The sequence below is a fragment of the Pinus tabuliformis genome, chromosome Q (assembly GCF_031772625.1).
Source record: "Pinus tabuliformis cultivar Carrire ecotype Pingquan chromosome Q, CPIR1, whole genome shotgun sequence".
Classification (NCBI taxonomy): Eukaryota; Viridiplantae; Streptophyta; class Pinopsida; order Pinales; family Pinaceae; genus Pinus; species Pinus tabuliformis.
In genome coordinates, this window is record NC_142296.1 from 137367133 (window position 1) to 137382031 (window position 14899).

The 14899-nt window shown below is 36.3% G+C and overlaps 1 protein-coding gene and 1 long non-coding RNA gene across 4 annotated transcripts in view; one reads left to right on the plus strand and one right to left on the minus strand.

Moving 5' to 3' along the window:
* Positions 1-1754: 1754 nt before the first annotated feature.
* LOC149218635 (uncharacterized) overlaps positions 1755-14899 on the minus strand; it is a 339705-nt gene continuing 326560 nt past the window's right edge. The window contains exons 17-21 of one of the 3 annotated variants that reach the window (XM_089384105.1): positions 4143-4275; positions 3949-4064; positions 3699-3818; positions 2629-2781; positions 1755-2340 (exon numbers count right to left, since the gene is read on the minus strand). In XM_089384105.1, coding sequence (XP_089240231.1) covers positions 2239-2340; positions 2629-2781; positions 3699-3818; positions 3949-4064; positions 4143-4275 — 624 coding nt within the window. In that variant the 3' untranslated portion in view covers positions 1755-2238. Of the gene's footprint in view, positions 2341-2628; positions 2782-3698; positions 3819-3948; positions 4276-14899 lie in introns of all 3 variants that reach the window. The other 2 variants (XM_089384106.1, XM_089384104.1) reach the window with 2 other exon arrangements.
* Positions 4442-5703, plus strand: LOC149218636 (uncharacterized). Its single transcript, XR_016249181.1, has 4 exons — positions 4442-4527; positions 4655-4713; positions 4881-4950; positions 5136-5703. It is a non-coding gene; the product is annotated as an uncharacterized LOC149218636 (long non-coding RNA).

Consider the following 14899-nt stretch of genomic DNA (forward strand, 5'->3'; position numbering starts at 1 on the left):
TGTCTCTATTTTTCATACTATCAAAATTGGAAGATTCATATCAATTTATTCAACACTAAAGGTTGGGTATATATCTTGCAATCATTATTGGTTTTTTTTTTTTTCCATGAAAATGGTTATCTTGCTTACGCAAAGAGAAAATAATGAAGCTTCATTAATTTCACTATCATGTCTAGAGAATAAGTTCAGAGTTACTAGTTGCATCAATGAGGAAATGAGTCCTAAATTCTAAAGATTACAAGACTCAAGGATTTTTCTATTATAGATTTTCTAACATATGATAAATCCATGAAATGGATACCTAGATAATTTTAAAAGTACTTGGTCCTAGAAGAGGGCTTTCTAAGGCCATATCTTACATGGATTAAGAAGGATTTTCTAGGTTTATGTTCTTCATCATTAGATCTCCTAGCTAGATCCAAACTTTATATACATCTAATCAAAATGTTTATGCATCAACTTACTATATGGGTTTGTTTCAATTTAAGAAATTATATGCTTTAAAGGAGGAGAATAGCATAGACATGTATACCACCGAAGTGTTTAGATGGATGCATATGTGCCACTTCTTATTACCTATATGCAAAATTTAAAATGAGGCAAGCCATATAAATGGTCTCTATTTAGTCTAGAATGATCGTTGAACCAAGCTTCTTGTGTTGGCAACACATTGTTTAAAAGAGATTATACATATATCTTGTATTATAATATATACTACATTGTCAATTAGGTCTAACTTGGGTGGTTATGAGAGGTTGTCAATTCAAATCCCACTTGTGACATGTTTGTCCCTCATGGATTGATTAGTTTTGGCAAGGTACCGACAATCACACTCTTACTTAGGATTACTTAGGATGGGACAAAATGTTTCCAAACATTTAAGCGCCATGGCTTTGCTCAAATGGTTTGACTTATCTTGTGAAAGTCATTATGACCAAGGTCAAATCCACTTGGTCCCTCATGGTTAGGAGTACATGTCTACCACTTGTATTTACCTTCAGTTACCATTTATGAGGAATCATCTACGAGGTTTAATATTTATTGTTTTAATTCCCTTGAGAGCTGAGCTATCTGGTATATGGGATTGGATTCAAAATTTAATCAGAAACTAGATCAAGGATACCATGCCAAGATAAGTCCATTGACTTGAACGTAGAAAACAAAGAGGATTTTCTACAACTCTTGCGAGGTTCCCTTTAGTGAAAGTTGATGCTAAATTCCGTCACGTATTTATCGACAAGTATAATCTACAAAATGAGAATGATCTGGAAAAATCATTACTCATATCTTTATGACTATATCATCAACAAAGGTATGTAAGTATAGTAAAGCCATTAATACACCCCAAATTTAATGCCCAGTCTCTATTGAACTATTACTTTCTTATGAATTTCTTTCGCGCCTCTTTATTCGTGTCCTTTCTGTGAGGATCAAGCCTTAGGGGTGGGTTTGCAGGGTTGTGCACCCACTGCAGACTAGCAGCGTCCGCGCCCGTTTTGGTTCCTCCATGCAGGTAGCAATAAACATAAGAAGATTTGAAGGCATACGTAAACCAAACCTGGAAATCATGTCTAGGTTAAAGATTATTGATGTATCAAGCCATTTGTTTGAATCATTTTAAAGTTACCACAAGCTCACTTGCTATATAATGATCTCAGATATCAACCAACATTTTAGAATTCAGTCAATTTTTTGTGTACAAAAGGTTGCAGAATTTCCTTAAATTTAATGTACATGTTGAACTCCTAGCAGTATGTATCAACATTTTAGCCTGTAAAAGTTCTGAAAAAATAAATAAGCATATTCTCCAATGTTGGTTCAATCATGGAGTTTAACGAGCTTATAAATGTTTAAAAATCAAGTAGGAATCGCCGGAGGTTTTTGAGGGAGTAACTTACATATTGCGGCGGCGAATTGAACCTCTGTTACAAAATCTGAGAACTATACATTCATCCAACAAATATTTCAGAAGCATCTCTCTGAAGTGCATGAATTACATAATATTAGAGGCCAGTTTTTTTGGTTTTCGGCACTCTTCTTGTGCTCGTTGATTTTTTTTACAACTCTCATGGAGATGCTTTTGCACTCACAATGCTTACTCATATTTGTACCTTTTTATTGTCCCGCTCGCTATTTATGGCCACCAATGAACGTCAATATTTTAATTAAATTAAATTAACCCCTTCTCAAAATGAAAGAAATTCGGCTCATTACAGCACATAAAGACAATACAAAGTACTATTTATCCTTTTCAGCAGATGCATGCTGAAGCTCTTGCTGCACTCGCTGAAGCCAGGCTCCTAATGCTTTGTATTCTTCTGAACCAGAAAAATTCTCTGCCTGAAATACACTCCAGAAAATTTGAATCTTAGTAATCTAGGCCACGAGTTTAATATTCTAACAATGCATCATCTGCCCAGCTAAACTTACTAAAATCTCATACTGATATCAGTTGTTTGTAAAATCCTAACAAATATCAATGATTTTCCTCTACCTAAATATCACAGTGTAGCTGAAACATTGCACAATATCATAACCCAAACATTCAATACAGCCCGTTTTGTGAATGTAATGTAACTCAATGATTTTCCTCTAAGATGAATCTAAACAAATTCTAAAAAAGAATACCTGTTTAATGGCATTCTTTAGATGCATTTGGGCTGCGCTAAGCTCACGCTTGCTACCAGTGGAAGATGCAATGTCAATATATTGCTCGCAAAGCTGCATTGAAGCACGAGCAAACTTTTTGAAACACTCTTCATTGTGACTCAGATCAGATCCCTGTTTTTGCCATCAAATGAGCATAAGATATAGCAGATCTGCTAATGTAATAGATGTTATTTAGAACTTAAACGTGTTAATTAGGATCTAGGAATATCATAAGGCCTTATTAATATAGTGATGTAATAATAAAGCTTAATATTGTAGTTAGTGTAGTTGTTAAAAATTAGGTATTTAGGAGTTATGTAATGTGCTCCTCTTTTCCTACTATATAATGAGACATTATATCATCTAATAACATATGAATCAATCCACTTTCTCATTCTAATGTGTATTCTTCTGCACACTTTAATGTGTAAAATTGACATGGTATCAGAGCCACAGTAAGGAGACATGGAGGAAGTTGGGTGAGGGAGCCAGGGGACTGCTGTGATTGAAGAAGGCGTCGAGAGACTACTAATCACACACAAGTGAGAGAAAAGGGAAAGTCAATCAATTGTATTAATGACAATTGAATCAAAGGAAGAGAATCTAAAATAGATTTTCCACACATGAGAATGACAGTGCAGTTTGAGGCCCTTACGGCATGCAGGTCTATTCCCAGAATGAAACCACAAAGGAAAGCAAACACTGCTACATGGATTAAAATGTGAGGCCAATCAGAGAAGGAAAGGTTGCTGCTCAGAGAAAGATGAATTGACAAAGGAAGCCATAAAGTACAATTTTGATTGAAGTTGAAGTGTTCAGCTACCTAGCTTTAGGGTTTAATTTTCCAAGGGCAGAACCCACTACATGATCTAATAATCTTAAAGCTTTTCCTAGGTTCAAGTCAACGCTTACTGTTTTACCTCACTGATTCATCGTCTGGAGCAAGAATGGTACTTAATCCGGTGGAATAAAAGAAATGGATTTCTTCTAGTACTTTGTACTGTATAGCATGAAAATAGATTTCTTAGTTTCATGAAAATATGTAATACCTGGTAAGCTCTAACTTGCTTCAAGAGAGCTTCCGTGCACATATTTGAGTTACCCTTGAATTTGTGCCATCGAGCATACAGGCCCCAGACTTCCCCCCCGCCTTCACCACTTTGCACCAGCTGTAACCACAATATCAACATGCCTGGAATGTCAGGATCATTTGCTATCACTTTAGAGCAGGACATTTCTATATCTACGATATGCCAATAAATTACAAGTATGCAAGTTTAAACAAAGATAGCCTAGTACCTGCTGTAATATTCTTCCACATAAATCCACTAATTGTTCTGTCTCAAAACTATACTTGACACCATCATAACTGTCAGTGTGGACTGAACCTGTGTCCACAATATTGTTTGGTTTGTCTGAACAGAGACGTGTATTCATTTTACTCAAATCATTCTCAGACAAACTATTATTGGATTCAAGATTATGACCAGTACCATCATTCCGAACAATAGTACATCCAGATGAAATCTTTCTGGATTCCATCTCTTCCACCAACTTTGAAAGCAAATTCAAATCTCCTCTTTTGTTATTAGTCAGATCCAGCACCATCTTTATTGCTTCCAATGCCTGCAAAAAGTCAGTTGTTCATGATAAGACATAAAACTTCGTCATTATAATTAAAATGATTAAACCATGTGTAGAGTGTTGCATCTGGAAAATATGTCCAATAGTATTATGAATTTCTTTGCATTATAATTTAACATTTTTTCTTATAACTTGCCCTTCTGTTGAAGGTGCTCGCTGGGAGATGTTACACTTAATGATGATAATTACATCAAAGCTTTGGAAGTTTCTGGCAACCATTTTGCTCGTGCAGAGGTTTGATTTAGGCTCACTAAGGCTTCTCTGTTAAGTTTTATATTTGAATGCTTTTAAATGCCTGATTGAAAATTCTATATTTTAGCACTTAAATATAGCTATCAAAATTATGCATAACTGTTGACAGCGATCATTGGCAAGAAGTGCATATAATAGAGGGGAGTATAAAAAGTCTCAAAGTCACTGGTTTGTATTTTGAATCTATACACTCTTTACAGATTTTAGTTTTTTTTCCTTTGGTGTCAAGTGAAAAGATTTTCTTGTTCAATTCTTTTTGAAAGTGTCTCTCTATGCCAAATAAAGTTACTTTTGGGATATTTTTAGTCAGGTGTTGAACTCAGGGGTTAATGCAGGGAAGCTGCGCTCGCGTTAAATTCCCTCCATCCAGATGGATGGTTTGCACTTGGTTCAGCAGCTTTAAAGGTAAATTAACAATTCTCTTTAGCAGTTTGTCTATTTTACTGTAATTCAAGTTGTAAATGTTGCACATGATCAATTAAACTGAGATGAAGCACAAATAGAGAATATGCTTTTCTTTTCAGATTTTACTAACTAATGTTTATTGGTGTCAAAGATTTATTTTCAATCCTTTATTCTGGATCCTGCAGGCAAGAGACTTTGATAAAGCCATAGATGGGTTTACTCATGCTGTGCAGCTTGATCCAGATAATGGGGAAGCATGGAACAACATTGCTTGCCTGTATGTCCTTCTATTGCTTCTATCTTGATCCTTGTGTGACTAGAAAATGTTTTCTTAGTGTATTAAAAACATCTTTTTTTTGTCTGATGGAAAGGTTTCAGAAAGGCCAAGCTGCAATGTTTTGATCATTGTGGAAAAAATTGGCATTGGCAAAAAAATTGGTGAAGGTCCAGAATACAAGTTCTTGGCAACATCAGTCAAAAAAATTGCTAAACCACGACAGCATAAAAAATACAAAATAAATTCATTGTCTTCACTGTTCTAATCACAGAAACCAACAACAACATCAAATAAACACATTGGCAGATAAATATTGAAAAAACACTAAAATATGTGATGTAGTGGATGCCAAATAAAAAGTTATACATCAAAGTCAATACTAAACCTTGATAGCGGTCCAATCAAGGACTCAAAAGTGGACAGCTAATACAAAATGACATCAAATATATAAAAAATGTATCTTATAATCATGAGGCATATACAATGACAAATCTAGCAGCTAGTTATCCAATATCAATTCCCTCTTACCCTTTTGTGTAAAAGGTCATGGCTTTTTTGTCAGTAGAATTTCTTATATCATTCAGCTGCACCTCCTTCTCTAACCATGCAGGTGCCTTCTCCATAATAGGTGCCTTGTACTCCACCCTCCGCTCAGACAATATGTTAATATTTTCAAAGGAAATGGTGTCCACATCAGGGACCTTATCCAGCTGCCTTGTCACAGTTGAAGATTGTAGTGGACATATGCCAATTCACTAAGATGTGGGAAATCCAACATGTAAGAGGGTCCTAAATTAATTTTGACGAGTCTTGAGGTCATAACTATTGTAGAGGGTCATAAATTATAGTAATTGTAATTGCTTAGTTGAAGTTCTAACTGCTGAAAAATGTAACTAGTGTCGGTCTTCATAATTGTATTTGAGTCATGATGTAATGTATTTGTCAAAAGAAAGAAAAAGAAATTTTATTATTGACTTATTAAAGCATGAGTTTCATGCTTGGGTCGATGGTTCATAGGTCAAAGTCTCCATTCCAGGCTTCTAGGGTTTGTGTCAATAGTCCTCGTCCTTGTCATAATGTAATAGACCCTTCTAGGGCTTCTTGAGTCAAGCAAGAAATTTAATTCAATGTCAAATAGGTCATTTAGGCCTCCTCCACCAAGTCGGCCTCAAACAAGGATAAGTCGGCCTTATCAAGGTAATTCGACCTCAAAGATTCACTATATGAAGGCAGCAATTTGACCTTATTTGGAGCATCAAGCAAGAAGTTCGATCTGCAGTAGCTGGAAGTAGTAAAAGGGTGCGAAATTCAAGGAAGGAGGAAAGAATAGCGAAGGAGAAGGAAGTCTTTGTCAAGCAAAATAAATCGAATTCTCTCTCGCTTTGTCTCACAAGTGCGAAGGAGGTAAAGCTGAAGGAGGGCTGAAATTGTAGAATTGAAGCTGGGACGAAATTCTGAAGTAGCTTGGCTGAAATTCTGTCTTTGATGCAGTATTGATGTAGTATTGTTGCACTTGACCTTTGGAGTTTGGAAGGACAATTTGAGGGCTGACTTGGCAGAGTGAGAGGAGTTTTTTGTTAGGTCTAAGGTCTTGGTATATCTCAATTTGATTAGTGGAAGAGTTTGACTGGGTTTTCCTCTAGAGAGGGGTTTTAGCCTTGACCGACTCGCCTACATCTGCTGTCGTTGATCTTCATGTTTTGATTTGATGATTGCTTGATGAAAATAAGATAAAAGAAAAACATAAATAGAAATATTAGGAATACAAGAATATCACAAGTAATTATCCACATAAGAGAATCTTTTTGCCTTTCTGATTTTCTAACATGGTGTCAGTGCTAAGGTAAAAAAGGAAGGAAGAAAGGAAACTTGAGGATCTACTGAAAGGGTCAAAGGATAAGAATCATATAAGAAGAGGAAGGTCTACTATCTATATCAAGAAAAGAAGACATGACATTGAAGTCTCCAACTACAGGGTGTTATGCAACCAAATCACAAAGTAGAAGAAAAGATAGATCAATGACTTAAAAAATATCCTCTTCGAGGGGGAAACCTCTTTTACATTACATAAATGAACAATTCTTGGATGATACAAATGATAATACCTTATTGGTATATATATGAGTCTAAGTGGTCACAATATAATCAAAGCCTACATAACAATAGTAATGTAAGGGCACAACAATAACAATAGTGGGCTTCTATGGGGGCAGAACAATAACAACTTGGGAAATACATGGGCACAACAATAACCATAGGGGGCTACACTAACAATAACAATAAGGCGGATACACTAGCCTTATAGGGACCTAACATGCCTCTCTCCTTCAAAAAAGTGTTGTACTCAACGCTTGAGTAGTTTCAGATGCTTTTGTATAGAATTCTCATCCTCCCATGTGGAATCTTCAGTGGGTAAGTTCTTCCACTTAATGACATACTCTGAAATTAATTGATCCGTAGCTGTGGGTTCTTGTTTCCGTGACTACTTCAAGCTTAAATATGACTTTTCCTTCTTCGTCAAGTTATGGAAACATTGTTTGAACTAGAATCTTGTCACCTATAAACTTCTTGAAGCATGAAACATGGAAAACTGGGTGTGCTCGGGAAGATGCAGGCAACTCCAATTTTATGCCATAGAACCAATCTTTTGCAACACCTTGTAAGAACCATAATACTTGGGTGATAATTTATTATCTTTCTTAGCTTGCTTGGGGGATATTTCTTTGTATGGTTGTAGCCGTAAAAAACCTAGTCGCCTACATCAAATCTTCTTTCATTGCGATGTTGATTTTCCTATGTCATTCGATTTTGCGCCAGAGTGAGGTTATCCTTTAAGAGTTGGAGAACTTCTTGTTGACGCTTGATGTGATCTTCAACTGCTTGAACGTTAGAATTTTCTCTTAAAGATGATGTGATGGATGGTGGATGATATCCATAAAGTGCCATAAATGGGGTCATTTTTGCTGCAGCATAGAAGGAAGTGTTATACCACCATTCAGCTAGAGATAAGCACTTGACCCATTGTGTTTGTTTATAAGATATAAATCAACAAAGATATCCTTCAAAACATTTGTTCACTATCTTAGATTTCCTGTCAGATTGAGGATTATAAAATGAGCTATGAGCTAATTGAGTACCAAGACAAGAAAATAATTCTGTCCAAAAATTTCCAGTGAAAATGGGATCTCCGTTACTTACAATAATCTTTGGGTTTCCATGTAGCTTTTGAATTGTTTCCATAAATGCAGTAGCAATTGTACTGGCTTTAAAAGGATGAGATAATGCACAAAAGTGTGCATATTTGGTAAGTTTATCAACTACCACTATGATGACACTCTTTCCTTCAGACTTGGGTAAACCTGTGATAAAATCCATTAAGACCTCCCCCCAACACTGACTTGGAATGGCTAGAGTTTGTAACAACTCAGGGTCTTAATTGTCTCAACTTTATTTTGTTGGCGAACCAAACATTCTGCCACAAACATCTGAATACTAGATTAGGCCATCCCAAAAATATTCCTTCTTGAGCTTGTGGTAAGTTTTTAAAAATCCCGAGTGCCCTCCTAAGGGGGAGGTGTGCAATTCCAAAGAATCTTTTGCTTGAGTTGGGAATTTTTACAAAGATATAAGAAATCTTTTTACCATAATGAATCATTTTTCCAGTTAAATGTATCACATGTACTGGGATCTTGTTGCAACTTTTGAATGAGTGCCCACACCTCTTGCCCTCCTAAGGGGGAGGTGTGCAATTCCAAAAGAATATTTTGCTTGAGTTGGGAATTTTTACAAAGATATAAGCGATCTTTGTACCATAATGAATCATTTTTCTAGCTAAATGTATCAGATGTACTAGGATCTTGTTGCAACTTTTGAGTGAGTACCCACACCTCTTGCCCTCCTAAGGGGGAGGTGTACAATTCCAAAAGAATCTTTTGCTTGAGTTGATAATTTTTACAAATATATGAGCGATCTTTGTAACATAATGAATCATTTTTCTAGCTAAATGATTCAGATGTACTAGGATATTGTTGCAACTTTTGAATGAGTGCCCACACCTCTTCGTCATTCTTCCATTCATCCCTTGCTTCAGTTATCCAATCAGGTTGGATAATAGAAATGACACAAAGCAATGCTTCCACATCCTCATCCTCTCTTGAGAGTGTATCTGCAACAACATTTTGCTTCTCTGTTTTATAGATGATTTCAACGTCTTAACTCAACATCTTTGTGACCATTTTTGCTTCTCTTCTGAAGATAATCTATGTTCCAAAAAGTATTTAAGACTATCATGATTTGTTTCTACCTTGAAGTGCCTTCCCATTAGGTAAGGTCACCATTGCTTTAGTGCATTTAGTATTGCCAACATTTCTTTCTCATAAATAGGTTTGTGTAAATACTTTCCCTTGATTGGACGACTTTCAAAAGAAATGGGTTTTCCTTCTTGCATTAAAACAACACCAATTCCATTTCCTGAGGCATCACATTCCACAATGAAGGTTTTTGTGAAGTTTGGCGTAGCTAAGATCGGTGCTTGGAACATTGCCTCTCTAAGATGTTCAAAGGCCTTAGTTGCTTCCGGAGTCCAAGAAAATGCATCTTTCTTTAGTAATGTTGTTAGAGGTGTTGCTATTCTCCCATAATTCTTAACAAACTTGTGATAATACCCTGTCAATCCAAAAAATCCTCGAAGATGCTTTATGGTTGTGGGGATTTTCCATTCCTTAATGGCTTAATTTTTTTACAGTTTACCTTAACACCCTCATGAGATACAATATGACCCAAATATTCTGCCTCCTGTACTCCTAATAAACATTTGGAGGTTTTGGCATATAATTGTTTCTCCAATAGTTTGAGCACCCTGTCAACATGTTGAACATGATCCTTCCAAGACTTGCTGTAGATTAGTATATCATCAAAAAATACTAACACAAATTTTCTAAGGAAGGGTTTGAAAATGGAATTCATCAAACCTTGAAATGTGGAAGGTGCATTAGTAAAATTCATAATGACTATCATGGGTTATGAATGTTTTTTTCAGAATGTCTTCAGTCTTCATTCTAATTTGATGATATCCTAAATGAAGATCCAACTTGGTGAAGTAAATTGCTCCATGTAATTCATCCAATAATTCATCAATGACAAGAATGAGAAATTTATCTTTAATAGTGAGCTTGTTGAGCTCCCTATAATCTGGACACATATGCCATGATCCATCCTTCTTGTGCACCACTACTATAGGAGCAGAGAAAGAACTTTGACTAGGTTGAATTATACCGATCTCTAGCATTTTTGCAACCATACATTCAATAGCAACAGGCGCGCTCTTCGGAGTGGATAATGCCAAGGTTGGGACCGAAAGTGTTATTGATACTCCTAGCTCTTTCACTACTGAAGATCCCCCGACCGTTTGATTTCAGCTTGAAGGCAAGCTAACTTGTTGCACGTATCTGTGAAGAGGTAGCTTAGTGGCCATTCTACTGGGTATCTTTACCCAGGTGGCTCTCACAGGAGGGAGGGCACCTGAGACATATTTCTATGGGCCTTTGGGAGAATATAGGGCGTTAAGAACAAAGAAATTATTAGAGATTCCATTCCTAGTAGTAAGATCCTTGGTATTTGGAAAAGAATCTTTGCAAGAAGGATGCTTGCAGAGATAGTTGTGGTATGTCCTAGGTCGATATGAGTAGAAGAGAAGCAGTGGATCCTCGGGCCTTTCCTCAGGCTCTCAAGAGTCTTTCCATCCAATCCTTAATGCCCACGGAACCGGGTCTTTCCTCTAGTTCCTGCGCGAGCTGAGAAAACAAGTCAATTGGTGTCGACCAGCCAACTCTTGCTTGTTGGGATAGGTAAGATATAGAGATATAAGGGCAAACAAAGAGAGGGGGATACATCTTGCTTAGATCACTCCCTCTTTCTGGTTTACCCAATATCCCTAAAAGGCCCATACTGGTAGGCTGGACATACGGCTATTTGTAAGGTCTGATGTTTGAAGGAACACATCCTGGAATCAAATGAATAGCATGATCATGATCAAAAATAGGTGGGAGGCCTTTGGGAGTCTCAAATACCTTAGAATGGTTGTCCAAGACCTTTTGGAGTTTTGGAGAAATAAATGATTTCAATGTTTGAACCTCTAGTGAAAATAATTGTGCAATTACACCCCGTCTTTTCTTCAAAAGCTTTGTCATGCCATTAGAGTTGATTATCTTTCTTGGTTTCCTTGCGATACCCCTTAATTCAACTTCCTTTCCTTCCCAATTATTTTAGGAAAAGTTTTTGAATATTAAAAGCCATTGTCCCCAAAGCTTGTAACCATTGGACTCCTAGTACAACATCAACACCACCCATTGGAATGGAAAGCGTTGGACTATTCAATACATATCCCCCATGTTGTTAGCTTGATATTTTGACACTTTCCAGAGCAGTTTATTGTTCCTCCATTTGCAACCATCACTTGATACTTTGGTGCTGGATATAGGAAGCAATTCAATTCCTTGACTATCTTACAATGAATAAAATTATGGGTACTACAAATCAACACTATTACCTTTTTCTTCTTGATATATCCTTCTATCCTGGGAGTTTGAGGAGTTGTAATTGCTGCCAATGTATTACAAGATATTTTCGGATTCATTTCTTCTTTCTCTGGGGTTGGTTCTTTGTGTATATCCTCCTCTTTTGATGTTTCTTGTTCCTTTTCTTCTTCTTCTTCACAATCTATGGAGAATAATTTCTTCTCAGCACACTTATGACCTTTAGTGTACTTGCTATCACAACTGTAACAAAGCCCTTTTGCTCTTTTTTCCTCCAATTGTTGTGGTGTCAACCTTGTAGGTTGTGGAACGCTAGGAGCAACAACACTTCCATTTTTATAGTTGTGAGTGGCAGACCTCCTTGTTGCCATAATTTTTCTTTGAATTTTTCTTGCCACCCTGAACGCCTTCTCCAATCAATCAGGTTTCCAAAGACGAACGTCATCTTGGATGTTATCCTTTAAAGTGCCTATGAAGACATTAATCCTATGCTCCTCTGGAATATTAGTTACCTTGATATTCAATTTTTGGAAGTCCTCAATGTGTTCTGTCATTGAACCCTTTTGTTTGAGATTTATCAATTGGCTAAAGAAGGTGTTGCTCTTTGTATCCTCATAATGTGCTGTCATTTCCTCCGTAAAAATTGACCAAGTGACAAGTGGTTTACGAGAACAAAGCCATTGATACCACACAAGCTGATTGTGTTCTAAATATAGAGATGCGATGCGTACCTTTTGTGTGTGTTGCACATCATGGAGATCAAAATATTGCTCCATCTGTAGTATCCATGTTACCGGATCCTTGCCATCAAACTTCCTCATATTGATCTTTGGAATGTGGTGGTTCTTAAACCCAACATTGGAGTCTCTAAAATCATAATTCATATTCCTTTTGTCCTCATCATGGTTTTCATGGATTACCTTGTCACCACTGGGAAGCCCTTCTTCTAGCAAATTTTCCAAACCTTCCTTCAACCCTTCTATGTTGACATTTGTCGTTGCTTCTATGTCTTCTGTTAAACCATCATTCAAAATTCCCATGTTCCTTTTTATACCGTCTATCTTAACATTCATCATGGCTTCCAATTCATTTTTTGTTACTTTTTGCGAGAGCGAAATTTGTTGCACTTGGTCTCGTAATTTTGATATATCATGCTGCATTTCTTCCTCTTCTTCATGCACTATAAAAGATCTTTCTGGATACTTACTAGGTGTGCCCATTTGTTGCAAGGCATTTTGGAATCAAACAATGATATCTATGCTTCACTATGCCCTTTGAATCACTTCAAATTGATTTTTCAAACATAAGTTATTCAAAATTTAAAAATTACACACATTTTCTTGCGTTTTAGGAGCTCGATATTGAAACTGTTGTACTTTCGTAATTTCGGATCTCCAAGATTTGAAATTTTGTTTTGTGGTATCCCTCTGAGTCTTCTTTCTAACGCCACAAGTCAGACCAAAATTGAATTTTTCAAGATAATGTTATGCCAAATCTCCCACAATTACTTGATTATGGATTGGTTAAATAGAGCGAACTTGTAAGGAGTGCCACGTGTCACTGTTTTAGCCTTCGTCTCTAAAAATGATACACGAAAATCTACAGTCCATGCAATTTTAGTCGCTTTTTACGAAATTCAAATCCGATGCTTGTAGACGAAGTTATGATGATTTTCCCAAGGTCACTTGTTTGAGACTGAATTTTAGAAAATGAAAAAACCCTAAATTCTTCGGACCATATCTTAGAAAATATAGCGAACCAAGATCTGAACTTTTTACAAGAAGTTTATCAAGATTTCGGCTCGACGTGGTCACAATTTCAGCTTCTGAACCTTCGTAGAAAAAACAATATAGCGAAAATGCCAAGATGACCTGTTTGCAACAGCAAAACCCTAGAATCCAAAGCTCTGATACCAAATGTTATGCAACTAGCTCACAAAGAAGAAGAAAAGATAGATCAACGACTTAAAAATTATCCTCTTCGAGGTGGAACCTCCTTTACATTACATAAATGAACAATTCTTTGATGATACAAATGATAAGACCTCCTTGGTATATATAGGAGTCTAAGGGGTGACAATATAATCAGAGCCTACATAACAATAATAATGTAAGGGCACAACAATAACCATAGGGGGCTACTCTAACAATAACAATAAGGGGGATACACTAGTATTATAGGGACCTAAGACATGGCATGGAAGAAGAGGATAAATCTTCTTCTTGCTAAGCATAAACATTTGAATTTTGTTCAAGGAAAAGTTAAGAAACCTACAAATGGTGCAGGAAAGGAAAAGTACAGGGAAAATGACATCTTGACTATGAATTTAATAGTAGATGGAGTGAAGGACAATCTAATCCCATACGTATTTAATATAGACTCCGCACAAGAAATATATGAAGCCCTCACCAAGTTGTTCACCATCAAGAACATTGGTCAAATAGTTAGTCTCAAAAATGAACTAAGAACAATAAAGATGATGAAAGATGATACCGTGTCATCATATTTTATAAGGATCTCTAGAATAAGAGATGAAATCCATGCTATTGATGAAGTTGTACCAAAGAAAGAACTTGTGATTGCTGCACTACAAGGTCTACTGAAGTCTTGGAGCTCTTTTGCATAAGGAATTAGCAATTGGAAGGATACACTAACCTTTGAACAAATGTGGAATGCATGCAATCAAGAACAACCCCCATCTCATTAGCCAGTGACAAAAAAGAGGATGAAGAAAACAACACTTCTAATGCCTACTCTGCTCATCATAAGAAGAAGGGAGTATACAAGAAGTTCAAAGGACCAAAGTGTTGAAAAATGTAACTAGGTTCAGTCTTCATAAATTGTATTTGTCAAAAGAATTTTTATTATTGTTACAATGACTTATTAAAGCATGGGTTTCATTCTTGGGTCATTATTTTATTAGTCAAAGTCCCCATTGTGGACTCCTACGATTAATAAAGAACCATTAGAGTCATTATATATTTTATGAGACCCTTCTTGGGCTTTTGAACGATGTAAATAGAATTATTTTTTAGTCAAAAATGAATTATGTAACCTCCACACTGTTGGAAAAAGTAACTATGTTCGGTCTTCAATAATGCACTTGAGTCATTATGTAATGTACTTGTCAAAAGAATAA